This window comes from Apium graveolens, chromosome 5 (assembly GCF_009905375.1).
Source record: "Apium graveolens cultivar Ventura chromosome 5, ASM990537v1, whole genome shotgun sequence".
Lineage (NCBI taxonomy): Eukaryota > Viridiplantae > Streptophyta > Magnoliopsida > Apiales > Apiaceae > Apium > Apium graveolens.
This window is the reverse complement of record NC_133651.1, coordinates 256,076,925-256,104,513: the sequence shown is the minus strand read 5'-3', so window position 1 is coordinate 256,104,513 and position 27,589 is coordinate 256,076,925. Positions and strand designations below refer to the sequence as shown.

Genomic DNA, 27,589 nt, shown 5'->3' with positions numbered 1-27,589 from the left:
TTAAATAACAAAACCAAGTATGAAACAAGATTAAAGGTTCACAAGTAAGAAAACTAGTATCCAAGTTACAACTTAGAACAAAGATTCAAAAGTAAAAATAAGATTTTCTTCGTCTTCATTGAATCCGTGCTAAAATGGTCTTCTTACGGCTCTCCTTGCGCTCTGGTACGTCTCTTCTATAAAAACATTCTTATTTGAATATATATAGCAGCCCTAATCAATCTGGAAGTCTCCCAATTAGAATTGCATTAGAATCAGGATTCAAAACTTTCGCACCGGCGCGGCCGCGTGCTTTCACAGCGCGGGTGCGCGCGCGGCCGCGCCGTCCTTCTGGGAAAAACTCAGATTTCATCTTTTTCATTGCTGCTTCGAGCCGGCTTTCCACGAGCTTTTATTCCAACACCACCTTGACACCAAATTAGCACCAAAACAATGCTAATTCACCTGATTACCTAGATAATGCCTGAAATGCAAAAACACTAGAAAACACATTAAAACACTTAACAACTTGAGTACAAATACATCAATTCAAAGCTTATTAGAGCATAATAAAGTGTCATAAATGTCACTCAATAACTTACATATAGACTTATAATCAGACATCACGAAGTCAAATAGCACATTGTCACCTTTATTCATAATAAATTCATACTTTTATCTTCTTATTCTCAAACTTTTATTAACTTACTATAATCCAAGTAATCACACAAGCACATCTTGTTCACATATAACATGTATAATCATGTACTTATTATGAGTCACATAATCCCAATTAGTATCCTTCTCGTATCATAATACATGTAATTTTTAAGCAATCCATATTGTCAATTGTAGAGGATTTCTTAACATTGTATTTATACAAAAAAATTGAAATTAAGTATTCATATGTACAAGCTTCCCTTATAACCACATCAATCAATCATAAGCACATATCCACTTCTGAATTTTTTAAAACACCTTTTACATGCAATATTATTAATCGCCTAACAGTTGAATCACAAACCAAAATTAGATTCCCAATTCACGAAATCGATCTTATCAAATTTGAAAAATTCCAATAATCGCACATGTACCTCAATGGTTATTAATAAATAGGTTTTAGATCTCATATTTATCAACTAATCACAAAAACCGAACAAAATTTAAATTAATAAAATACGAAAAATTCTCTAATCACAACATGCAAACATCAATTATCGAATTTAGGAAATATAGAGCTCAGTAATAACATCACAGTCCACCACTGGTGGCGGCGGTTTTCTGACAGTGCCTAATCGGGGTTTCCAGCCCTTAAAAACCACCAATTTTGATTATTTACTAATGTAAACACACTTAACATCACAAATCACTCACAAAACCATACAATCCGATCCAAATTTGGAAAACAGAACCAAACCGGAATTAGGGTTTCGAATCAAACTCAAAGAAATATGCATGCAACTATAAAGAGTTATAGAGGAGGAAAAATCAAACACATACATGGTCTCATACTGAAATTTGATGAAGAAACGAGTGTGTAATCGAAGAGAGAGAGAGAGAGAGAGCGAGAGAGAGAGAGAGAGAGAGAGAGAGGGGTTAGAGAGAGAGAGAGTCGAGAGAAAAGAGAGATGAAGAGTTGGAAGAAAAAGGAAGGGAGGGGGTGTCCTAATGGATTTATAATTTTTTTTTTATGAAAATCTCTATCCCCTGGTATTTTTAAAATAATGTTTGAGCTTGCGGTTCATTTCTCGCAATATTCGTAAGATAACGCACAAAATAGAAACAACTTTCATAAAAACACTTTTAAATACCAAAAACTTAAAATAAATTCAACTCTTATTTTTAAAAAGTCTTTAGGACTATTTTAGAGATAATAGAGCAAGTTTTATAACTTGAACATACTATGAATATTTTATAAAAATACTTAAAGATCAAATAACCCTTATTTCTTGTAAAATAAATCATTTAAAAATATTCAAACATTCCCCAATCACAATTTTGCACATATAAAGGTCAAATAATATGTATTAATATATCTCATTCAATCAAAACTCATATCTGCCATTTTTCTCATTTAAACTTTACTTATAAGTATTCTTCGCATTTATCAACAAATCGATAATTCAAATAATAATTCAATTTCACATACCCTTAGTCAATTAATCATATAAACACATACAACATTTTTCATCTCATATTTTCCACATACTTCATTTGAATTTCGCTCTTAATCATCGTATCAATTCCACTTTTTATTTAAGCAGCCTTTACGGGTCACGTCCCATCTGACGACCCAGCTCACACTTTAACTTGGTTATTAATCACACTTCATATCTTAAGTCTTGTACTGACTCGTCAAACTGGAATAATTCATATTAAATATTTCTCCACTAATTCACATAATTTGCACATAATGAACATAATTTATATTTTATTCACATAATATAATTTACGAAAATCCCAATCGTTACAAATATGGACTTGGCTTCCCATTCTGAGGCCCAATAGGAGTTGTCGAAATCCTATTATAACTCGAACATATATTTTTTAGGAGTTTCTAGCGATGTGGCCTAGTCACAATGGCCCAAGGCTCAAATACAACTTCATAACTTCACGAATAAGGAAACTCCCCGGCCGATGGATATCCTCAACGCTGCCATTAACTTCGTCGATCATAATTGCATGTAAAACCATGACTTACCGCAAATGCTCAAGCGCATCCTCGGCCCCGCGATGAGGATAATCCACCAGATTACATGACGATTGATCTCAAGCGTATAAGTGCAAAGTGCGAGATAACCCCAAAGTTTCCCGACAAGGACAACCCGTCGAATGCAGGGACAAGGATCCCAAAGCACACACTAAGTTTAACGACCATTCTCCTACCAACAATATGCGCAAGACTACATAACCACACCTTCAATATATTTTCGGGAAAACGAGCTCTCAAAGACCTCTCTTTTATCCTCAGCTCACATAAATACACGCCAAAAAATTAACTTGAAAAATTTAACAAAAATAATAATTGTTCCTCCATCCCCCCCTCATTTTTTTACATTTCGGAGATAGTGTCCGACACACATTTTAAACTTTGTATAAATGTTAGTTCCATAACTTAATTTTACGATTTTAAATAAAAACTAAATATTTAAATTTTTATTGAAAAAAATATTTTTTTTTTAAATTTATGAAACTATACTTTATATGCACCTCAAAATGCGTACCGGACACTTTCTTCTGAATGTAAAGAATTGAGGGAGTGTGTGTGTGTGTGTCTATATATATAATCATTGATAGCACAAATAAAGTTGACACTTTAATTTATGTGATGCCAACATTTAGTACCCGATGTAGGCATCTCATAACAACTCACTTAACACCATAATAATATTTTAACAATTTAAATAAAACTATCTCTATACCTCGTGCAATGCACAGGTATACTCTAAATTGTGCTAATTGAAATTGTTTTCGCTGTAATTGGTGATGATATATTTATGTTGCTACCTGATGGATAAATAATTTATTTGTTTATGCATATGAGCACGAGTGATTAAGATATGTTTGTCATGGTGCATTCGCATGAAGTAATAAATGATGTTAGTTTACATTTTTTGCCACTTCATAACTAAATGGTATTTGTAATATGTTAATGCTTAAAAAAGATACAAGTGATTATATCAATCACTCTAAATATAAAAAAAAATATTAATTTATATTTTAATTATTTAATGTGTTTATGTGTTAAAAATGTGATTGATGTGTCATACTGTATAGGCAATTGACGTCAGTACTGTAGGTTTACTCACTGAATGACATATGATACTCTCCTACCCAATAAGTTTCTATTTTGAGATGTTCCAAAAGATTGTTAACATTTCCTAAAATAACATATATCTTTATAATGGCTCCAAATTTTTGCCCTCGTTTTCTTAATTTTTCTGGAACATAATTCCATTTTTAATCTTTGTGTCTAACAACGATGTTAACAACCTATATGACGGTGGGAGTATATGATATATGTCATAGAATGATTAATAATGACGTATAAATCGTACGTATATGTATAAATAGTTTATTTTATTTTTTATTTCATTGAATTTAATATAATATTTGACCATATAATTATGTTGGAGGACGAGTTTAAATTGATGACAAATAAGAATATACGAGTATGTATTATTGTGTATGTCCCTGTATTAATTTATATACATGTCTATATTTTAATTGTATATGTGTATGTATGCACATTGTAATTATAAAACAATTGAAATTCTTTAATAAATTATTGATAAGGTAAATTAAATTTTAGATAGATATTAATAAAGGTGTTTAATTGCCATATGAATTAATTTGCTCAACAAACCCCCCTAACGATGTTAACAACCTACAGGACGGTGGGAGTATATGATATATGTCACATAATCATTAATAGTGAAGTATAAATTATACATATGTGTATAAATAGTTTATTTTATTTTTTTATTTCATATAATTCTATATAATATTTGGTCATTTTATTGTGTTGGAGAACGATGTTAAATTGATGACAAATAAAAATATATGAGTATGTATGTATGTATGTATTTGTGTATGTGTATATGTGTGTGTATGCCTGTCTTTGTATATATGTATGTGTGTATGCATGCATGTATGTATGTATGTATACATGTATGTACATGTGTATATATGTTTGTATGTATGCATGTATGCATGCATACATGCATTTATGTATGTATGAATGTATGTATATATGTATGTACATATGTATGTATGTATGTATGTATGTATGTGTGTGTGTATGTATGTATGTATATATGTGTGTATGTATGTATGTGTGTATGTATGTATGCATGTCTGTCTGTATGTATGTATGCATGTATGTATAAATGCATATATTAAATATAAAACATTTAATAATCCTTAATAAATGAATGATAAGGTGAAATAAATATTATATTGATATTAATGTAGGGGCATAATCGTCATATTAATTAAATTGCTCATTAAACCTTCATGTTGTTGTATTATATATATAATAGATAGATGTTAACAATCGTGCCAAATTAACACATTAATAACATTCAACAATTTTAATTTAATATAATATTAACAAAGATGCCAAGTTATTTGATAGACAAGAGTTGGCTTTGGCTTAAATGCATATGCAAAATGATATTAAAAACTAGTACAAGGTAAGATTAAAAAAAGCTTTTAATGTTATATTAAAAATATAATTAGTATAATATAGATGCAAAATGATTTAATTTAATAAATAATTTTTAAATATGAATACTTTTTATTATTATTAAAGTACACTAACTTATACTCCTATCTTATATAATGGTGATCGGGGCAGGATGTATAAATTAAGGGTTAGAGAAAACTAAATTCTTCGTTAAACTTATTGATGTTTGCTAAAATTTGATAAGTTCTATTGAATATATTATTAAATAGTTTAGATAAAAAATATTTTTTATAATATTATTAATTGTTCGACTTGTTAAGAAAGTGTCCGAATTCGATAGCAAGATGTTTGGTTTAATCATAAATAGAGCAGTAAAATAATAAAAATTTTCCTTAAATTTTCACATTCGGCCATATTCGAACTTGATAAGCTCGCCTCATGCTTTCTCGAATTTAAATTTGAATAGTAAAATATGTTCAGTACTATAACGGACATTTTTCGATTCAATATTCGAGTTCTATTTATTCACAATCCTACATGAATTTATTCTTATCATAAAATTAAAAACTATTTATTAATATATACATATTTATTTAGATACGCAACTTCCTCGTAAAGTATGCTTTTCAGATTTGATTTAATATTACAGTAGTACAACAAAATTTAACATTTGTATTATATTTGCACCAACAAAATGACTGTCACAGTGACTGCTGGTGAGTACAACAATACATGAGCATTTTTTCAATAAGCACTTGATTACATTTTCAAAATTTTGACATTCAGAATGTACACAATTTTCGCCCTCCATTTTTTTCAATAAACATTTCTTAAACTTTAAAAATAGTGACCCGCACAGACAAATGTGGCTCACTGCAAATCAGAGAAGTACCTGGTCATGAACTCTTGTCATCTCTACCACTTTCTTTGTTCTGCTAGAATTGAGTAAATGACATAATGTCACTTTGACTTGAAAATATACAAACCAGTGAAAAAGAAAAAAAAAATCCCAAGCAAAATCTCTGTAATAATACAAACAGAAACTGAAAATTGTCCAAGCTTAATCTCTGTACTTTCCACTTTCAATGGCAAGAACACTATCTCTATCATTCACCTCTTCATACAATCAACCAAACTATCTCAACCAAACCAACCATTTCAAATCTCACAAACAATCACTTTTAAGCCAAAAACAAACCTACCCTTTTGTTAATTTCTCTAAATCTAGCCATTACAATCTCATTCTCACTTGTTCAACTTCTCAACACTCTTCTTCTTGTTCAACTTCATCATCACCAACCCTTTTGAGCCCACTTCAAACAGGCACCTTTCTGTCAAATCAAGATCTTGAAAAGCTTCAATTTTTACAAGATTTCAGCTATTTTCAAGAACTTGAATCTGGGTCCATGTGGGTCAGGGTGATGAGAGATGATGAATTAGATATGATTGTTGGGTTATTAGCAGAATCTTTTGTTGAATCAATGGTGATGCCAAAAGGGTATGTCAATCTTTTGGGGATTTTAGTGAAACAATATTTAGTGGAGAGGAGAAGTTTGATGCCTCATACAGCTACATTGATTGGGTTTTATAAAGGGAATGATGATCAAGGTGAAGGAGAGTTGGCAGGGACTGTTGAAATTAGTTTTAATAAGAAGGGTGCTAATGCTTCTCCTCCATCTCCTACTCCTCCTAAGGATTCACCATATATTTGTAATATGACTGTTAAGAAATCTCTTAGGAGGTATGTTCTGTTCTTATGACTTGGAATTGTGCGATTTTAGTTTCAAAGTTCCAATTTTTATTAGTGTTAGTTGTGCACTAGCGTTTTGAATTTTGAATTTTTGATTTTGGAACAATTACCTCGAAAATGTAATTTTGTTTGTGTCCTAATTTTGTGCATTAATCTTGGATAGTTTAACAATTATAATGTGTGAATGAAGGCGTGTGCTATTATATTGAGCTTGTTAGGTTTCTTTACAGTTCAATTATATTTCCTTTATCGGATTTGTGATTTTGAAGATCATTTTTGACTTCGTACTAATTTGAAACTGTTTGGCAATTCAAACTTAAGGGAAGGGTTAGCCATTACATATCTACTTCGATTCTCAATTTATCTAGCTACTTCCTATTTGATGAAGTCCACAGGGTCAATACACAAGTAACGTGACAAAGAATGTGCACTGTTATAAGCAACTTGTCGATATTATTTAAAAAATTTAGCATTTTCTAGTGTCTACACCCCCCCCCCAAAAAAAAAACTCCTGGCTTCATATCAGCATGCGCTCTTTTTCCAGCTGCAATCAGTAAATGCTTGTTTCATATGTAGGAATGCAGATACGTATTCTACAAACATATTTTTTTGGGTCATGATGATTGTTTCGACATTTATCAAGTACTTCCAGGCAAAATATTATCAGAACACTAAGATTAACTCTTTATATATTTTTAGGAGGGGCATTGGATGGCATCTGCTCAAAGCCAGTGAGGAACTAATATGTCAGATGAGTTTCTCAAGGGATATATACCTGCACTGCAGAATGATTGATGTTGCTCCATTTAACATGTATACAAGAGCAGGTTATAGTGTTCTTGAGACCGATAACATCTTAATATTGTTGACATTACAGAGGCGCAAGCATCTAATGTGCAAGAAAATAACTGTCCCAGCCAGTTATTCAGAAATGGATGTACCAGAATGAATACTGTTAATGAACAGCTACGAAGATACTAATCAATTTTTTTTCGAGGTATACTAATCTCAGCCATGACGATACATGGTAGTTGTATTATCCTTATTTCAGGAATGTATACTTATTTTCAGTGGCTTACTTTTTCTCTCTCAATCACGCTACATTAAGCCATTTGTAGTAGTTTTACATGGTAGATAAATATGGTTACCTTGTTCATCCTTAATTCTTATGAATTTACACTTTTTTTCTTAATGTAGTAATAGTTGAATTGTTCGATCCGCTCTGGTCATGTTTGGGCTTCATGAAAACTTTTGTTGCACTGATTGGTATGATCTGTTTGCAAACAAGGAAAATGCTTTGTCTTTAGAATAATCACAACTTTATGCATTTAAATATTCGACAAAATATATCAAGCAGAATGTATAGATGTACAACTAGAGTATCGTTGCAGCCTTGTGGGTTAACTATCGTATCAATGTCAACTGTGACGACAAGTAGATCACCAGGATGCATATGTAGATATTCATTCTTTAGATTATAATGCCCCATTATTATCTATGTACACATTTGTAGGTCTCTTAACTCTTAAAAAAATTAAATCTGAATTCTTGTTCCCATTCTGGATTTATTATAGTGTCTTTACCTGGAGATGTTTTATAGAAGCTGCAGCCATAGTGAACTCTTTATGGAGGGAAAGATCTAGCAAAACAATATACTTCTCAGACCATTTAAAAAAATGCATGTCCTCACTTGTCAGTCATCCCTCTCCCTCTTGCTGAAAAAATGTTGAAGTTGAAGTATACAATCTGTCACTGATGGTTTTCACTACCATCAGTGCGAAAACAGCTTGATGTTTTCAAACATGGCTATGAACTCTGTTCGTTCTTTGGGTCCATCATCTGCCGCATTCTTTTCTCTTCATTTAAAACATATCTTACCTGCACACACTCAATCGACACCTTTCATTCACATCATAACATTAAAAATATATTTCTTGTGCCATTATTATTTACTAGTACACCACCAGTATCTGGCTATCTGCCGGAAAGAGTTATAGCTGCAGTACAAGGTTTTTGTGATTAGGACCATGATTCAGGTTCATGGATCTCTATTCAGTCAAAAACTCAAGAAGAACCACTCCAAATGCAGCATAATGTGAGTTGGCCCGTCTGTTTTAAGTAAGCGCGAAGATAAAACTCTTGTGGAGAAGATCGGAAGTGCTGTTGACTATTAGTTCCGTTTCCTTTGATGAACAGATATTACATGCAAATGTATATGACCAAAGTTTGTATTTGGAGAAATTGACGTGGATTTAAGACAAGTAAAAAGATTTTATATGACCAGATCACCAGTTGATTTGGCATTTTATTGCTATTGTATATTTGTTTCTAGAAATCTATCCGTCTCGTGATGTGTTTTTTTTTTTTTTGGTTTTCCGAGTTATACATCTCATGATGTTGTAACTGCAAATTTGTTATTTTTCAATCTCATGATGTTGTATCTGCAGATTTGTTATTTTTCAGTAGTCACTAAACTAAATAAGGTTGCTCTTTATAGTCAAGTCATGCAAAATGAATCACTTTATACTTTTTAATGCACCAAGTGCAAGGTACAGATATTATTCTTGTGTTGGTTTGGCTAAAGAATATATTACGTACCTCTCGTTGAAAAGAATGGGCGAAATAAAACTCAATGTTGAGAGAAGTTTTACTGCTGTACTATAGAATGTAGATAGGGTCCAACAGATGATGGAGCAATTAGATATCTAGATAAGGTGCAACAACTCAAGTAGGAGTTCTTACCTTATTTGGATAAGCATGCATACCAATGTATACCTAGGATGCGAACTGATGGTTTCCATGGCCATATGGCATGAACTGATGGTTTCCATGGCCATATGGCATGAACTGATGGTTTCCATATCCAAGAAATTAGTCGGTTGCAAGAAAGAGGACATTGTGACAGTTGTTCTTTTTTCTTTTCAAGTGCTAATATAGTTGCTGTCTTTGATCTCTGCTAAATTAGTTGCTGATCCAATCGCTGCCTTCCACTAATGATTCTTTCTTTTGCTCCGTACTTGGCGTTCAAAAGAGTGTTGGTGCATTTGAAGTCCCTACGAACTCGAGGAGTTCCAGCTGCAGTGCTTCAATGGAGAGAGGCAAGTCATTTTTCAGCTCCAAGTGCTACTTGAAGCCGCAATGGCCAATCCATTTCCACATCTCGAATTCCTTACGAGCTGCTCAAGTTCCTATAAGTTGCCATTGTACGCTCCCAAATCATATGATTTAACTATATAAACGAAGATAAGGATGACAACGTTGTTAAACATGGCTATCTAGGTTCTATAGCACAAAACAAACGCAACTAGAAAGGAGATGAACGTGTCTCGGGCTAACAACTCATTTGGGCCTTAAGAAGTTATAGTTTTTGGGCTAGTAATATATACAAAACCTGTTTCCACAATCCAAAGAATCATGTTCAGAACATTTTATAGTAGAGTGGGAAGGATTTAATGTCCAAGGCCTCATAAAACCCGACTCCTAGTTTCTGAATAGCTTATAAATAAATGCCATCAAAATCCTTCGTATAAGTATTTTCTTATACTTAATCGCACATGTATGTACATGCCAAGAGTAGAACTGGTAATCTCTCGTAAAGGGACACCAGTCAACCACTACTTCATCAACACTTTTTTTTGAAGTATACATATTTTAAAGTTATTATTATAAAATTTTAAAGTAAACGACAATAAACCGTTTGTATTAGCCAAAATAACATACCTTGTTTAATTTTATTTAATATAATATAAGAAGAATAGTTTACAAGTTTTCTCTTCCAACATTTTGCACATAATGAAAAGTGATGCGATTTTAAAGTAAAGGGTCGAGATGCTCTTTTGATGCTTCAAAGCTTTAATGTTTGAAGAGCAAAACATGCTGCACAATATGCACCATTCCACAGCCACAATATACGAACCAATAATCTTAATTTTCTAAGCAATGAAGTGATATATCCATAGCTCTTTAGTCTTTATTCTCTTTGAATTTATATTACTTCCAGTGGGTTTTGGCTTTTCTAATCTGTTGCTTATTGTTTAATTATTTCATGACTCTTTAATGATTCTTCTATAGACTTTTATTGTAGGAATGAAAGCAAAGGCATCGTTTCAATGGTCTAGCTTATAGTTAGTTAATTATAGTGGATAACTCTTTGAACTTTAAAGTGTGCGAACCAGTGGTTACATTATACAAATTTCGCAGAAACTCGACTAAAGTACATTGCTAAATACATAGAGTTCCAACATCTTCTACTACCTTTGAAATACATGCAATATGCATTTTAACATTTGGTGTTTGTGCTTTTGATTGTTCAGCTAGTTTTGTGGGAGGTTGGCAATAATCTTTTTTATAATTTTAGTTTGTGTTGGTACTCAAGAATTATTACAGTTTTCTGATCAGAAAGTTAAGTGGTTTGTCTTTCTCTGTTATAGTCTACAAGGTTTTGAGAAACAGGGAAAGTCATGGCAGGAGGAGGAGCTGCACCGCCACCCAAACAGGAAGAGCTGCTTCCGCATCCGGTGAAGGATCAGTTGCCCAGCATTGCTTATTGTATCACTAGTCCCCCTCCCTGGCGTGAGTTCCTCCCTCTTCTTTTTTCCCTTTATTGATTAATTTAAATTTAAACATGTAGAAAACTTCGCAGTATGTTATTCACATGCACATGTTCTTATGCTCAGATTATCTGCCCATTTAATATTGGCTTATCCTCTATATGAATGTTTTTTTTTTTGGAATTTATCGATGTTAAGAACCATCAAGTAACTTTTAATATTGTGTTTGATGATTGTTGCTCTATTTTTGGAGTTGGTGCCTGACAAATACTATAAGTTTTAATGATGTGTTGTTGCTCTATTCAGCTGAGGCCATCTTACTTGGGTTCCAGCACTATCTTGTGATGCTTGGCACTACAGTTCTCATTCCCACTACTCTGGTTCCACAAATGGGAGGAGGAAATGTAAGGCTTTTGATGGATATATAGTAATTATAATAACTCATGCTTTTACGATTTTTTCGCCTTTATTTGGTAATTATTTGACGGTGCTTTGATTAATGAAGCTTATGATATTCAGATGTCGTTTCAAAGTATGCTTATTTATGTGATCAAAACTCGTGAACATGAACATGGCTTTACTTTTTAGGAAGAGAAAGCAAAAATGATCCAGACACTACTCTTTGTGGCTGGAGTGAATACGTTGACACAGACAGTGTTTGGTACTCGATTACCTGCTGTAATTGGAGCCTCTTATACATTTGTACCAACAACTCTGTCAATTGTCTTGGCTGCTCGATACAGCGACCTTGTAGATCCTGAGGAGGTATCTTTCTCAGCCCCTCTTTCCTCGTTTCATCAAAATTACTGATATTCGAATGTTTGAATGCAGAAATTTGAGAAAATTATGCGAGGGACGCAGGGTGCTCTTATTGTTGCTTCTACACTTCAAATTGTTCTTGGCTTTAGCGGTCTTTGGCGTAATGTGATCAGGTTAATTGATACTGTTCCATGACATATTAACGTACTCTTTTCGTTTTTTTTTCTTCTTTTTTTTTGAAATAAAGCAAAATTCTCATTAAAACTTATAATCCCTCAGAACAGTCTCTGCCAAACAAACAGGGAGAGACGATAAATCAATATGGCAATTTACTAAACAGGGCAACCTAGCAATTTCATGAGCTACTCTATTAGCTTGACTCCTAACAAAATAAATGGAAGTATATAGTCACTCTTGAAGGAGTATATTACACTGATTAAAAACTTCACCCACCTCCAACAGATTCTCCGTTCTCTTCCTTATACCATACACAACAAGTATCGAATCAGTCTCAAGTTCCACCTTCTGGTCATCCAGCTTTTTCATTTTAATCCAAGAAAGAGCTTCGCGCGTTGCAATGGCTTCGGCTTCCAGAACTGATGCTGCAGCTTCAAAGCACTTGCACCTCCCAGCTAAAAACTTCCCTTCATGGTCCCTGAGCACCATACCAACTGTGAATGGTTCCAAAGCTGATCAAAACGAAGCATCCACATTAACTTACAGAATCCCTGGATCAGGAGGTTTCCACTTGTGCTTCAATCTTTGAACTTGATTTTGACAATCCTGAACCCTGCTCTTATTCCTGACCCATTCACGTTTCCATTCCTCTATTTGATTAAAACTGTTAACCATAGCTACTTCAACACTAATAGTCTTTCCTTACCAGACCTTTTTGTTCCTCTACCCCCAGATACCCCAAAGAATAATACAAATTTTTGTAATCTCCTCATCCTTGGCCTGAGACAACATGTACAGGAGCCACTCTAGAGCACTCTCTACCAAACTCATATCATACATCAAACCCGTATAGTTCCAATACTGACTGGCAAATTGACAATCGAAAAAAATATGCAGGAGATGCTCGATGTCTTCGTTACACATGGGACATGTTACAGACAAATGCATTCCTTTTGAGCTAAGTCTCGAGCGAACCGGATAGTGTTCTGACAGAATCTCCAAATAAAGATTTTTACCTTATGAGGAATAAGTGGCGACCAAATCTTCTTCCAACCATGACATTAAGTGAGAGTATATGTGTTGTAATTCTGATTATACCAAAATCTATAACCAGCCTTAGATGTATACACCCCCGTAGAAGAGTCATCCCATACAACTCGACCCTGCGCTTCACGTGGAGGGAGAGGAACTGAGCGAATAGCCTTTGCATCATCAGGGCCGGGAGAAAATTCTCACGAACCATTGGGACATTCCAACTCCTTGTACCCGAAATGATGTAATCCGATACTCTTTCCTTCCTACCTACATATCGATGATCGTTTTCAACACGAAAATTTCTTTTCCCTCGAAGCCACTGATCTTTAGTTGCACATATGTCCTCACCATTACCAACCACCCACCTGAATCCCTGATTGAGTGAGTGTGTCGCTGTCAAAAGACTTTGCCAAATAAAACTCGGATTACGCCCCTTCTGAGCATCAAAAATATGTGTATTTGGATAGTATCTCGCTTTGAAAACTCTCGAAACCAAGGAATATGGATTATGCACAAAGTTCCAACATTGTTTGCTCAAAAGTGCAATATTGAAACCATATAAATTCCTAAATCCCAAACCACCTTTAATTTTTGGCATAGCCATACCATCCCACGCTAGCCAGTTCAAACCCTTGCCATCAGAAGAACTCGAACGCCACCAATATTTATTGAACATGATCTCTAAATCTTTGCACAAAGACTGAGGCATCAGGAAACTAGACATAGTATATGCAGGTATTGCTTGAGCCACATTTTTAATGAGAAGTGTTTTTCCTGCTCTGGAGATTGGCTTCTTGTACCACCCTTGGATACGTTTACTCGCTCGCTCCTTGAGATAACCGAACACCCTCATTTTTTTTCTTAATAACATATTCTTGTATCCTATGTCATTATATTTAGGTAATGAAGATATAAAAAAAAAAAATAATCAACTTTTTGTTCTTAAGAATGAACAAAGATGAATATAAAGAAAGAATTTGCAGTGACTTTTATTACAGGAGAAAGGTACATTATATACACACCATATAAATCAATCTAAACACTGTCTGAGGCATGAAAGCAGTGATCCACTTTCAGTGGGATTTTATTATCCTAATCAAGGAAAGTAAATATGCAGATGATACTAACAGATATCTACACAGCCAATCTTAATACTCCCCCTCAAGTTGGAGAGTGAATATCATGAACACCCAACTTGTTACGTAGTGTCATAAACTCATCTCTTCCCAACGCTTTTGTAAATACATCTGCTAATTGAAAATATGTTCGTACATATGAAGGACTGATCATTCCACCTTGTAGTTTCTCTCTGACTATATGACAGTCTATTTTGATGTGTTTTGTACGCTCATGAAAAACCGAATTTAATGCGATATGTAAAACAGCTTGGTTATCACAAAATAACGGTGTCGGTTTTATTTGTGGAACTCTTAAATCATGTAATATATAGCGTAACCAAGTGAGCTTCAAACAAGCATTAGCCATTGCTCGATATTCGGCTTCTGCTGGGGATCTAGAAACATTTGTTTGTTTCTTAGATTTTCATGTGATGAGCGAGTTTTCAAGAAATACACAATATCTTGTAACCGATCTTCTTGTGGCACGACAACCTCCCCAGTCTGAGTCACACAAGGCTTTTAATGAGAGATCATTTTTTGAAGAAAAGAACAGCACTTGACCTGGAGTGCCTTTCACATATTTAAGAACCCTTATAGCAGCATCCCAATGAGGTTTTTGAGGCTCATGCATGATCTGACTTAATGTTCTAACTGAAAATACTATGTCGGGCCTTGTAACCGTAAGATAAATGAGCCTGTCAATTAGTCTCCTATATTTAGTTGGATCATTTAACAATGTTCCATCCGTGGGAGTGAGTTTCGGGTGTTGTTCCATTGGAAACGTATCTGGACGCACACCTGAAAGTCCAACATTTTGTAATATATCCAATGCGTATTTTCTTTGTGACATGAAAATACCTTCCATGGAACGAGATAATTCAATGCCCAAAAAATATTTAAGGTCTCCAAGATCTTTAATGCGGAAGCGTTTCAACATAAATTTTTTTAGTTGTTCTATTGCTTGAAGATCATTTCCCGTAAGGAGTATATCATCTACATAAATAAGGATCGCTGTAAATGAGTTACCTTGGACCTTGGTAAAAAGAGAATAATTAGCCTTAGACTGTTGATAACCTGCTTTTTGAATGGCTGTTGAAAAAGTAGAAAACCAAGTTCTTGATGATTGTTTAAGTCCACATATTGATTTGTTGAGACGACATACAATATTCTCCCCCTGTCGTCGAAGGCCCGGTGGAAGTTCCATATAAACTGTTTCTTGTAAGTTACCGTGGAGAAATGCATTTTGGACATCTAATTGATGAATAAACCAATTTCGAGCAGCAGCAACAATGAGAAGACAACGGAGGGTAGTAAGTTTTGTTGTTGGAGAAAATGTTTCTTGGTAATCCACTCCTTCAATTTGATTGTATCCTTTAGCAAAAGGTGTGCCTTGTAGCGCTCAATCGTGCCGTCTGATTTATATTTTATTTTATAAACCCACCTACAACCAACAGGTTTATGTTCATCAGGGAGTTGAACTAAAGTCCATGTGTTATTTTTTTGTAAAGCCTCCAATTCTGTATTCATGGCCTGTCTCCAGTGCGGATCAAGAATAGATTGGGAAAATGATTTTAGTTATATATGACCTGTAATGTTAGCTAGAAAGGAACGATGTACAGGTGATATACGAGAGTATGAGAGAAATTTAGAAAGAGGATATCGAGTACCTGATGTTGAACTTGGTGGTGATGAAGAATGATTGACAAACAATATGTAGTCTTTGTGCCATGCTGGAGGATTTTTATGTCGAGTGACTTGTCGTGTTGGAAGAACCTGAGGTGTGGAGGAACTAGATATAGTGAAATTTGGTCATTTTGATATAAAGAGGTAGGTTGTTCTGTGTTAGGTCATTCAATTTGTTCAGAGTTTTGACTTGAAGATGTATGCTCAATAGCATCTACTCTTTCAGTTATATCATCATCATGAGATGACATTATAGGTTCTGTTGTGATTGATGGTAGATTTAAATGCTAACTGTCTGTGATGTTATATGAAGGGTTGGGCAAAATAGAATCTAGCTGAGATAGTTTAGAAATCATAGGAAAAGTGGTTTCATGAAATTTAACATCCCGACTCACAAAAAAATTATGGGTTTCCAAATCATAAAGTTTATATCCCTTTTGACCGAAAGGATACCCAACAGAAATACAACTTTTGGCACGTGGGTCAAACTTTTGAGTCTGATGAACAACAATTGCATAACATAAACAACCGAATACCCTCAAGTGATCCAGCTTTGGTGGTTTATTTTTCAATAACTCGTATGGTGTTTTTTTGATAATAATGGCGATGGCAATCTATTAATAAGGTATACAGCTGTCAATACACATTCACCCCAAAAAAATAATGGCAATTTGGATTGAAAAAGTAATGCTCGTGCAACAATGAGAATATGTCGATGTTTGCGTTCTAGTACCCCATTTTGTTGTGGGGTGTAGACACAGGTATGGTGATATTCAATGTCATGGTGTTTGAAAAAATTTCTCATAGACAAAAATTCTGAACCATTATCAACCCTTACGGCTTTAACACGTGTACGAAACTTAGTATGAGCAAATATGATAAAAAAATTGTAAAATATTTTGGGTGTCAGATTTATTTTTCATGAGATTCACCCATGTGCACCTTGTAAAATCATCGAAAATTGTGAGAAAAAACGAGCACCTGAATGTGTAGAAATTTTGTACAGCCCTCAAATATCACAATGTAATAAATCAAATAGGTATTGAGTTGATATAGAACTTAAAGAAAATGGCAGTCTAGTTTGTTTAGCAAGTGGGCAAATAGTGCAATTATTTTCAAGAGAAATGTTATTACAAGGCAATAAAGAAGTTGCAAGCTTCAAACGAGATGCTGATGGGTGTCCCAGACGCATATGCCCCAGGTTTGATGGTTGGGAAACTTGATGAACCAGGGGAGTTTTTATAGGTGACATGTAATAAAGACCGCCATATTATTTACCCGAGCCAATCATCTTCTTCGTAACCAAGTCATGTAAAATACAAAAAGTTGGAAAAAAAGTTGCACAACAGTTTAGAGTTGTTGTCAATTTCCTTACTGATAATAAATTCAAGTAGAAAGATGGTACACATAAGACATCTTTCAAATTAATATCTGAACTGAAGGGTATATTTCTAATTGAAGTAATAGAAGCTGATGACCCTGTCGGTAAATTAACAACAGGTATTGATGATGATTTTGTTTGAGTAAAATATGTAGAATCAGAAGTGATATGATCGGTAGCTCCGCTATCTAAAATCCAAGGCATGGTAAATACAGAATTAATTGATGGATTCATAAAAAGAGACGAACCTGCTGCATTTTCAAAAGCATTGTTATTACCAGATTTGTCATTTGAAGCCATCATTGATAGAGTGTTGGCAAGTTGTTGAAGTTGGTCTGATGAGAGTCCATTCAGAGGATTCAGTAAATTGGAAACTTGTGTAGTTGCACCACTATCTTGTTGACGAACTCCATGTGCGGAGTTAGAAGAATCAATTGTATTGGCAGTATGAAAAGAGTTAAGTGTATTCCTTTGAGACCCATGTTGCTTGTGTGATTGGTTATACCGACTATTTTGATTTCCAGTGTTATTGTTGGGAGTCCACATACCATTTTTGAACTTGCACCTATCTTCAGTATGACCTTTTCTATCACAATGTTTGCAATGAAATTTTAAAGTTCGACAATTTTCAATAGTATGGCCTTCCCTGTTATAGTGCTCACATTGTTTGTTCTTGAATTTGTTTGAATGGAAAATTTTTTGAATGACTCCGAAGTCATTTATCGTTGTGTTTCATCTTGAAAGGCAAGGGAATAGGCTTGACGTACATTAAGTAATGGTGACATCATGAGAATGTTGAAACGTACAATATTGTAGGTGTCGTTGAGACCCATAAGAAATTGCATCATTTTATCTTCTTCTTTCTGCTCATTATGAACTTTCATTTGGTTGCATGTTGGTGGAGTTCGAAAAGTGTCAATTCAACCCAAAGGCCTTTGAGTTTTGTGAAATAAGCTGATACATTCATGGTTTCTTGTGAAAGAGATGCCGGTGATTTCTGAATTTGATAAATTGCTGGTGCATTTTTCTTTGAAAATTGATGCTTGAAATCTTCCCACACTTGATAAGCAGATTTGGCGTGAATAACTTCTTTGGCCAGATAGGTTCTACTGAATGAGTGAGCCATGATAAAATCATACTATTACACTGATTCCACAAAGCATATTCTGCAGGTTGTTCTACCTTTGAAGGTTGTTCAATAGATCCGTCAATAAGCCAACTTTGTTCTTGGCTGTAAGAGCATGAACCATTAATTTGCTCCATGATGGATAATTAGGACAATCCAATTTGATTGGAACAAGCATATGACCAGGCTAATCTGAATGATGAACAAAGTATGGGTTTGATGTGTCCATACCGAAGGATGAGGCGATTGATTTTTTGGATGGGGGTTTAGTTTGGCTGTTTGTATCTGTTTCTTCCATTCTTGAGTTAAGCCTTCAAGAAAATTGATCTTGTTAAATAACTTGCTCTGATGCCATCTTAAGAATGAACAAAGATGAATATAAAGAATTTGTAAATGGTGTAAACAAGGTCTACAAACTCACAAGCTTGAATGTTATTTCTGAATGGTTAATATTGAAGAGATAAAGAAACTAAGCACATACAGAGATATCTTTTAAACGTAAAACTGAACCTATAAACCAGGAACTACATGCCAGGTTTAACTCCACTACTTTCCTAAATAATCTCAACCTCTATGACCTATTCCAACTGCATACATTCACGTACATATACAACTGATTTATTCAGTGACATACTCACATAAATAATAAAGTAAGCAATCATATTTAGATTAAATATTTATTCCAACAAACTCCCCCTTAATCTAAAAATGATTAAGATCCTTGACGCCCAGCAATTTTCGCATCCTTTCAAACTTGACAATCGACATAGGCTTTGTGAGAATATCTGCTCGCTGCAATTCAGTACTCACATGCTTGATAATTATGGAACCCTTCTCCACACATTCTCGGATGAAATGATAACGCACGTCTATGTGTTTGCTACGCCCATGGAACACTGGATTCTTAGCAAGGTCAATAGCAGACCTATTATCAATGTAAAGCACTACAGGCCCAGCTTTAATATTCATAATCTGACTCAATAAACTGTGGAGCCATATCCCTTGACAGGCTGCAGCCGTAGCTGCCATGAACTCAGCTTCGCAAGATGACAACGCCACACACCGTTGTTTTTTGAGATACCCATGTGATCAATGATTCATCAAGATAAAATGCCATACCACCTGTAGATTTTCTATCCACAATATCACCTGCAAGGTCACTATCTGAGAAGCCAGACAGCATGTAGTCACCATTACCTCGAGTATACACCAGCCCATAGTTTAGTGTCCCCTTCACGTACATCATTATTCTTTTCACTGCATTATGATGAAGCACAGTAGGTCTCTCCATGAATCTGCTTACTAAACCTACTGCATATGTAATATCAGGGCGCGTATGTACTAAATACCTCAAGCCACCCACCATACTTTTATAGTCTTTGGAGTTAACAACTTCACCTTTTTCATCTTTGTGCAGTTGGATCTTTGGTTCCATCGGGAATTTAGCTGGGTTATAATCTGACAAGCCAGCCTTTTCTAAAAATTTCTTTGTATAAGCCACCTGCTTTAGTTCGATATGTCCCTCTCCTTGTTTTACCTCAATACCGAGATAGTAACACAACTTTCCTAAGTCAGACATCTCGAATTCTTTGTTCATCTGTGCCTTGAATCGAATGATATTGTTTACATTCGTACCTGTGATGATCAAGTCGTCAACGTACACACCTATTATCAAGGTCTCGTCACCCTCCCTTTTAGTATACATAGCATGCTCTAGTGGACACTTGATGAACCCAAGCTTCTCGAGACATCTATTCAATTGATTGTACCAAGCTCGAGGAGCTTGCCGAAGACCATATAAAGCCTTGAATAACCTGTAAACCTTTCGCTCTTGTCCTGTCTTCTCATAGCCTTCCGGTTGTTGTACGTACACCTCCTCATATAACTTGCCATTCAAGAAAGCTGACTTCACGTCCAAATGATGGACTTCCCATGAATTTTGAGCTGTCAATGCTAGAAGAAGCCGCACCGTCTCCATCCTTGTTACTGGGCAAATACTTCTTCGAAATCAACCCCATACTTTTGCACATACCCCTTTGCGACTAGTCTCGCCTTATGTTTCAAAACCTTCCCGCCAGTGTCCTTTTTAACTTTGTATACCCATTTCAAGGCAATTGCCTTGTGCCCTGGTGGTAAGTCTGTCAATTTCCATGTTCCATTTCTCTCTATTGCATTGATTTCGCAGTCCATAGCCTGTCTCCAACAGGTTTCCTTCATTGCCTGTCCAAAATTCATCGACTCATCAACCCCAGCAAATAGTAGCTCATCAGCCAATTCCTCATCCAACTCCACCTGCTCAGTCTCATCGTATATGGCCCGAAGACTCCGGTAGTGTCGAGGTGGCTCACTATCATCATAAGCATCCTCATTCACATATTCTGTACCAGCTGTGTATCTTTGGCTCACGATGCTCTCACGAGATTGAGGTGTCAGCAATGTACCACCTCGCTGTGATGTACTCCCTTGAGTTGATTGTGGGATGACAAAAGAATCACCTCCTGTGGTCTCAACCTGGGAACTGTCTTTGTCACTTGATATAGCTTCGTCCTGAGTTTCTTCACTAAATATCCCTGTTACTGAAAACGAGGAAGATACCTGAGGTTTATTCTCTGTTATATTACTCCAGTTCCACCCCTTTGCTTCATCAAAAACAACATCACGACTAATGTGTACACTCCCTGTATCAGGATTGTACAAACGTTATGCCTTTGTTCCTGCTTCCCTTCCGAGATGTACAACACATGTGCTTCTGTCATCCAGCTTTGTTGTATTCACACTAGGGACCTTCATATAGGCAAGACAACCAAAAACCCTAAGGTACTCGACCTGTGGCTTCCTTTTTGACCATGACTCATATGGTGTTGCTCCTTCGACTGCTCGAGTTGGAAGACGATTCAGTAAATAGACTGCATGCCGTATTGCTTCTCCCCACATGTATGAAGGCAAATTTCTTTCTTTCAGTAGACTCCTCCCCATAGCAACCACAGTTCTGTTACGTCGCTCCACAACTCCATTCTGTTGTGGAGTGTACGAGGCTGTAAAATGACGAACAATGCCCATCTTTTTACAGAAAGATGTAAAATTGTTTGAACAGAATTCACCTCCTCTGTCTGTGCGAAAAACTTTAATCACCTGGTTAGATTCTTTTTCAACCTGTGCTTTGAATGTCTTGAAGTGTGTAAATGCTTCGTCCTTTGTCCTGAGCATATAAACCCACATAGCACGACTAAAATCATCAACAAGTAACAGGAAGTATTTATTACCAGCTCGTGTTGGTGGTGATATAGGGTCGCAGATGTCTCCATGAATGAGTTCCAGATGTTCCTTAGCACAAAAATTAGATTGCGAAGGGAATGGGCGTCTTGACTGTTTAGACTTCAAACATCCTTTACAGACATCTTTCGGGTGAGTGAAACTTGGCAAACCATATGCCATTTTGTTCTTGGACATCAGATTCATGGAATTGAAATTCACATGACCGAGCCGTGAGTGCCACAGCCGGGTCAATTCATCCACCTTTGTTAACAGACACATACCACTATTATCCTTTAAGATTATCTTGTACAATCCATTAGTTGCTCGCTTCACTTTAATGATCAAGACATTCTTTTCATTATACACCCACAAAAAATCTCCCTTGATAATTACTTTACTGCCATTTTCAGAAAACTGACCCAATCGAGATTATATTATTGCATAAACTTAGAATAAAATATACCTCCCTAAGAATACATTCTTTGTCATCCTGTGTCATGAGACTGATTGACCCTTTTCCATGTATTTCAACTGCAGATCCGTCCCCGAACTTGACTTCACCTTTCACTCATTCGTCCAAATATGTGAATTTCGAACGGTGACCAGTCATGTGATTACTGGCCCCATTATCGAGGTACCACACGCTAGTGCCCCTTTGCTCTTCATGCCCTGCTCTAACCAGTCTTGGGCTCACTCCTCCTTCATTCAATAGGATCATTTCTTCCTTGAAAGTTTGGCACTTTGCCAATAGAAGGGTAGGTTCATCATCATTCACCTGAGTCAAGTTTGCCTCATGTATTCACTCCTTTTCACGTCTGGACTTACGACACTCTGCAGCGTAATGTCCATAAGCAAGGCAGTTAAAGCAGCGTATCTTGGCTCTATCACGTCCACCCCTGGAAAAATCTCTTCCCCTGGCTTCGTCTCTACCCCATGAGCTACCTTTATTTGCTCGCTTTAGCCACTCATCTCGAGTGAGCAGTAACTGACCATCCTTGTTCTCCCTCTTCACCCATTCTTCTTCAGTGAGAATGAGCTGTTGTTCACTACTCTCAGTTTTCCCACACAAACTTTCCTCATGGGCCTTAAGAGAGCCCAATGTTTCCTCAACAGACATCTGCTCCAGATTGCCGAACTGATCAATGGCTGAAGCTATCTGCAAAAATTTTGTGGGTATAGCTCGCAGAATTTTCTTGACCACATATGCTTCTTCAACTTTCTCCCCTAATGCGCGGATATTTGTTACCAATCCGTTCAGCCTCATACAGAAATCGTCAAGCTGCTCAGTATCCTTCATAGTGAGGGCCTCAAACTCTGATTTGAGGGTCTGGACCTTCGCCTTCTTTACCTTTTCTGCACCCAAGTGTACCGTTTTAATTGATTCCCATGCCTCCTTTGAAGTTTTCTTTTCTGCAATTGATAGCAACAAGTCCTCAGCAATGCCCCGGTAAATTATGGCCATTGCTCGCTTATCTATCTTTTCCTCGATGGCTGCCTTGGGATCTTTGGGCTCTATGGCATCCCACACGCCATGGGCTTGAATGAACACCTTCATTTTCAGTGACCACGCTGTATAGTTTGTCTTGTTAAGCATTGATAACTTAAACCAAACGAGCTTTCCTTTCCCTTTGTGGCTTCCATGGGTGCACAGGTTGATTGTATATGATAGGCTCTGATACCAGATAAAGGGTGTAAACAAGGTATACAAACTCACAAGCTTGAATGTTATTTCTGAATGGTTAATATTGAAGAGATAAAGAAACTAAGCACATACAGAGATGTCTTTTAAACGTAAAAACTGAACCTATAAACCAGGAACTACATGCCAGGTTTAACTCCACTACTTTCCTAAATAATCTCAACTTCTATGACCTATTCCAGCTGCATACATTCACGTACATATACAACTGATTTATTCAGTGACATACTCACATAAATAATAAAGTAAGCAATCATATTTAGATTAAATATTTATTCCAACAATTTGAACTGACTTTTATTACAGGGGAAAGGTACATTATATACACATACCATATAAATCAATCTAATCGGCATGAAAGCAGTGATCCACTTTCGGTGGGATTTTATTTTCCTAACCAAGGAAAGTAAATATGCAGATGATACCAACAAATATCTACACATGCAATCTTAATATGTGTTGTTTAAGATAAGTCATATATCCATTCTGTTTGAGATTATCTAACAGTTTTAAGTGCCGTAAACTTATATGATCAGATTTATGAGTCCATTATCCATTGCTCCATTGGTCTCTCTAACAGGGTTTGGTCTATATGAGTTTGGTTTTCCGCTGGTAAGCATCTGGGATGAGCAATTAAACTTGACAAACATTTCTTAAATGCAAGTTAGAACTGTATACTTTGTTCTCTCTGCTTATGATTGTTGCAACTTATGACTAGCTTTCAAAATGTGTGGAGATTGGGCTGCCACAACTCATCCTTCTAGTTATCTTCTCACAGGTACTATAAATCATGTGTAACTGATATCATATTTGACAGATATATTAAACGATACTGAATTGAATTTAGTAATTAGTTACGAAGAACTGTTAACAGCGTATAGCTGATTTATAATCTTCCCTATATACAGTATATACCTCATCTTATGAGTGGGGAAAAGCATATCTTTGACCGCTTTGCTGTTATATTCTCGGTGATTATTGTGTGGATTTATGCTCACCTGCTCACTGTTGGTGGAGCTTACAAGCACTCGCCAAGAACACCCCAAATGAGCTGTCGAACAGACCGTGCTGGAATTATTGGTGCTTCTCCATGGTTTGGCTTGTTTCATTTCTCTGAAATTATAGGCCTCAATTAGTTTCTTTTCATGAGTTGTGCAGAAAATAAGAAATATGTAATAAGATGTGCAAGTTATTTAAGATTTCATGCATTTGGAAGCTAACTACCAAAAGGAGGGAATAACAAGTTGGACCAGTAACTCAGGTAACTGTTACCACATGTTCTTCTAATGCACTTCATTTCATGTAGGATACGAGTTCCATATCCATTCCAATGGGGAGCTCCTACATTCGATGCTGGTGAAGCTTTTGCTATGATGGCTGCTTCATTTGTTGCACTTGTAGAGGTTTTGACTTCTGCTCTCTACCTTCTACAATAACAAATGCAGGACTCAAAAACCCCACTAGAAAATTTAGACAAATTTCTTAAAGTAGTTACATTCTTGCATGTCCTGTCTTATCTAGTCCTAGAATACAGCCCTTACAATGTGTTACAAGGCTAAGTGCCATTGATACAGCATGCATATGATACAGGCCTGTTCCTCTTTACTTATATATGTTGCTTTGGTATTTGATAATAGGTCCATTCTTTATCTGATGCTTTCCCCTAATCTATGTTTTACTAATCCAAGAAAAGAGTGTTATTTACTTGTTTCTCACCTTGTGTGCTCCTCATACAGTCCACTGGTGCATTCATTGCTGTGTCAAGGTATGCGGGTGCTACCCCTATACCGCCCTCTGTCCTTAGCAGAGGAGTTGGTTGGCAGGTATGATCTGATTATCTTTTACTCTGAAGTTGTATCCTGACTCTTGTACACTGCATCAAATTCATTTTTACATGAAGAGAAGGCAGGAAATTAAACTCATTTGTTACAGAAATTAATAAAAATAATGACATGACACTGCTCAATCTTGACCACGGCCATCTATTTAAGCATTGTGAGGATCAGTTTTTTTTTACAACAAATGAAACATCAGCTCAATATCATTTTTGGGGAAAAAAAATGTTTTTTTCTCTTTCAAGAAGGCGAAACTAGTTTTTCAATATGAGCTTATCATAATTCCTCAGCAACCTTCTACACTTAATTTTGTTTGTCTGTACACTAGGGAGTGGGTATATTGCTCTCTGGACTATTTGGAACTGGAAACGGCTCATCGGTATCTATGTAAGATTTAAAAAGCTTGAGTTTACTGAATCATTGTTCGAAAAAGTTTACGACTGAAATCTGACTTCTGCCATATTATAGTGAAAATGCTGGTTTGCTAGCGTTGACACGTGCCGGCAGTCGAAGGGTTGTACAAATTTCTGCTGGATTCATGCTATTCTTTTCGATACTAGGTAATTTACATACTATCGTAATGCACTCACTCAACTATCTCAAAGTGATAAAATTCTGTATCTCTGTTGACAATGATTTGCATACGCCTAAATATCCAGCAAAATTTGGGGCTGTCTTTGCCTCAATTCCGGCACCAATCATTGCAGCTCTGTATGTTCTTTTCTTTGCTTACGTGGGTGAGTTCTTACAGAACTCGTGTTCTCTCCTTCCCTAGCAGCAAACATATAGAATATTCATATTGCTAACATCTGTGCATACTTTAGGTTCAGGAGGCCTAAGTTTCCTTCAGTTTTGCAATTTGAATAGCTTTAGAACAAAGTTCATCTTAGGCTTCTCAATTTTCATGGGATTATCGATTCCACAGTATTTTAACGAGCATTTGGTAGTAAAGGGTTATGGTCCTGTCCATACTAATGCTAGATGGGTAAGCAATGCCTTATCTATTTTATAATCCTTAATTATCTTCTTTCCTCCTCTTTTTTACATTCTTGATATACTGTGTGTAGTTTAACGATATGATCAATGTCCCATTCTCGTCGAAAGCATTTGTTGCTGGGGTTCTGGCTGTGTTCCTCGATGTCACGCTTCATCGAAAAGACAATGCTACTAGAAAGGACAGGGGTATGCAATGGTGGGACAAGTTCAGGGCATTCAAGACAGATAGCAGGAGTGAAGAGTTCTATTCCCTGCCCTTCAATCTCAACAATTTTTTCCCTTCCGTGTAACATGGCGAAGTTTTGGATTGTTGCTTGACCAAGTTATTAGCGCGCTCCTTTGAGTATTACACGCCTTAATAAGATTACTTTGTGTCATTGTATTACACTTTCTGTTGTAAAGAACTCAGGGCCCATTTGTTTATTTAGGAATGAGATCTGAATGGGGCTTTTACTACACCGGTCACTTTCAGCTCATTTGAGTAATTTTTTTTTTGGGCTGGATAAATCAAAATTATCCGGACGAGAGCTAAAATCAGCTGACGAGTCGTACTCAAATTCTTCCCTGAATCATTCTTATAATCTATCTCCCGCGTATATCCATTGATCGTTCTTGTTTATCCATCCGATATTCGCGCAATATTTTGGTTATCATTAAAATTTACTACTTTATCTTCCCTATCTTCTATATATATCTATCGAACTATTGAGTGTATCCATCCGCTGCAAGTGTTAATCTCTCTTTACCCTCTCAGCCAACTAATTATTTGACCTCTCTTCCGAAAAATAACAGGTAATTTCTTATTAATTATGAGCTATAAAATCCATTTTGTTTTATGTATCTTTTGTGTTGCAATATGAATTAGTTTACACGGTTATGACCGTGTTTAGGGATTAGGTTGTTAGAAATATGACAAAACCAGTATTTGATAGTATATAATTGATATATATATTGCTCTTGCGTATGCCTCCTGCTTAGGCTTCTCTATTTGATTCGTGATTAATGTTGGACAAACTTAGTATTTTAGACTAAGTGTTGAATCATTTTGAAACTCTATA

General features: G+C 35.8%; 2 protein-coding genes across 6 annotated transcripts; both read left to right on the top strand.

Moving 5' to 3' along the window:
• The first annotated feature begins 5,976 nt into the window (after window positions 1-5,976).
• On the top strand, window positions 5,977-9,363 carry LOC141725084 (GCN5-related N-acetyltransferase 5, chloroplastic-like). Of its 4 annotated transcripts, none has more exons than XM_074527470.1 (3): window positions 5,977-6,908; window positions 7,617-7,914; window positions 8,974-9,363. In XM_074527470.1, exons 1-2 carry the CDS (start codon window positions 6,253-6,255, stop codon window positions 7,864-7,866), a joined length of 906 nt encoding a protein of 301 aa, XP_074383571.1. In that variant the 5' UTR covers window positions 5,977-6,252; the 3' UTR covers window positions 7,867-7,914; window positions 8,974-9,363. The 4 variants fall into 4 exon arrangements, with proteins under 4 accessions (XP_074383571.1, XP_074383572.1, XP_074383570.1 ...); XM_074527471.1 differs by having other exon boundaries at window positions 8,874-9,363; XM_074527469.1 differs by lacking the exon at window positions 8,974-9,363 and adding an exon at window positions 8,492-8,847.
• Window positions 9,364-10,788: 1,425 nt separating this feature from the next.
• Window positions 10,789-27,096, top strand: LOC141725083 (nucleobase-ascorbate transporter 6-like). Of its 2 annotated transcripts, XM_074527467.1 has the most exons (16): window positions 10,789-11,130; window positions 11,231-11,245; window positions 11,348-11,489; window positions 11,774-11,871; window positions 12,056-12,232; window positions 12,299-12,399; window positions 24,237-24,312; window positions 24,419-24,478; window positions 24,609-24,793; window positions 25,007-25,103; window positions 25,437-25,523; window positions 25,864-25,922; window positions 26,004-26,095; window positions 26,195-26,272; window positions 26,360-26,520; window positions 26,603-27,096. In XM_074527467.1, exons 3-16 carry the CDS (start codon window positions 11,378-11,380, stop codon window positions 26,819-26,821), a joined length of 1,602 nt encoding a protein of 533 aa, XP_074383568.1. In that variant the 5' UTR covers window positions 10,789-11,130; window positions 11,231-11,245; window positions 11,348-11,377; the 3' UTR covers window positions 26,822-27,096. The 2 variants fall into 2 exon arrangements, with proteins under 2 accessions (XP_074383568.1, XP_074383567.1); XM_074527466.1 differs by having other exon boundaries at window positions 10,789-11,245.
• Window positions 27,097-27,589: the final 493 nt, after the last annotated feature.

What these genes read in the sequence shown, in the direction of transcription:
- LOC141725084 (XM_074527470.1), top strand. Translation starts at nt 6,253, where the DNA reads ATGGCAAGAACACTATCTCTATCATTCACCTCTTCATACAATCAACCA. An exon ending in GTTAAGAAATCTCTTAGGAG is followed by an intron (nt 6,909 to 7,616) that starts GTATGTTCTGTT and finishes ATATATTTTTAG; the next exon opens with GAGGGGCATTGGATGGCATC.
- LOC141725083 (XM_074527467.1), top strand. Translation starts at nt 11,378, where the DNA reads ATGGCAGGAGGAGGAGCTGCACCGCCACCCAAACAGGAAGAGCTGCTT. An exon ending in CATTTGTTGCACTTGTAGAG is followed by an intron (nt 25,104 to 25,436) that starts GTTTTGACTTCT and finishes CTCCTCATACAG; the next exon opens with TCCACTGGTGCATTCATTGC. An exon ending in GCAGAGGAGTTGGTTGGCAG is followed by an intron (nt 25,524 to 25,863) that starts GTATGATCTGAT and finishes TCTGTACACTAG; the next exon opens with GGAGTGGGTATATTGCTCTC.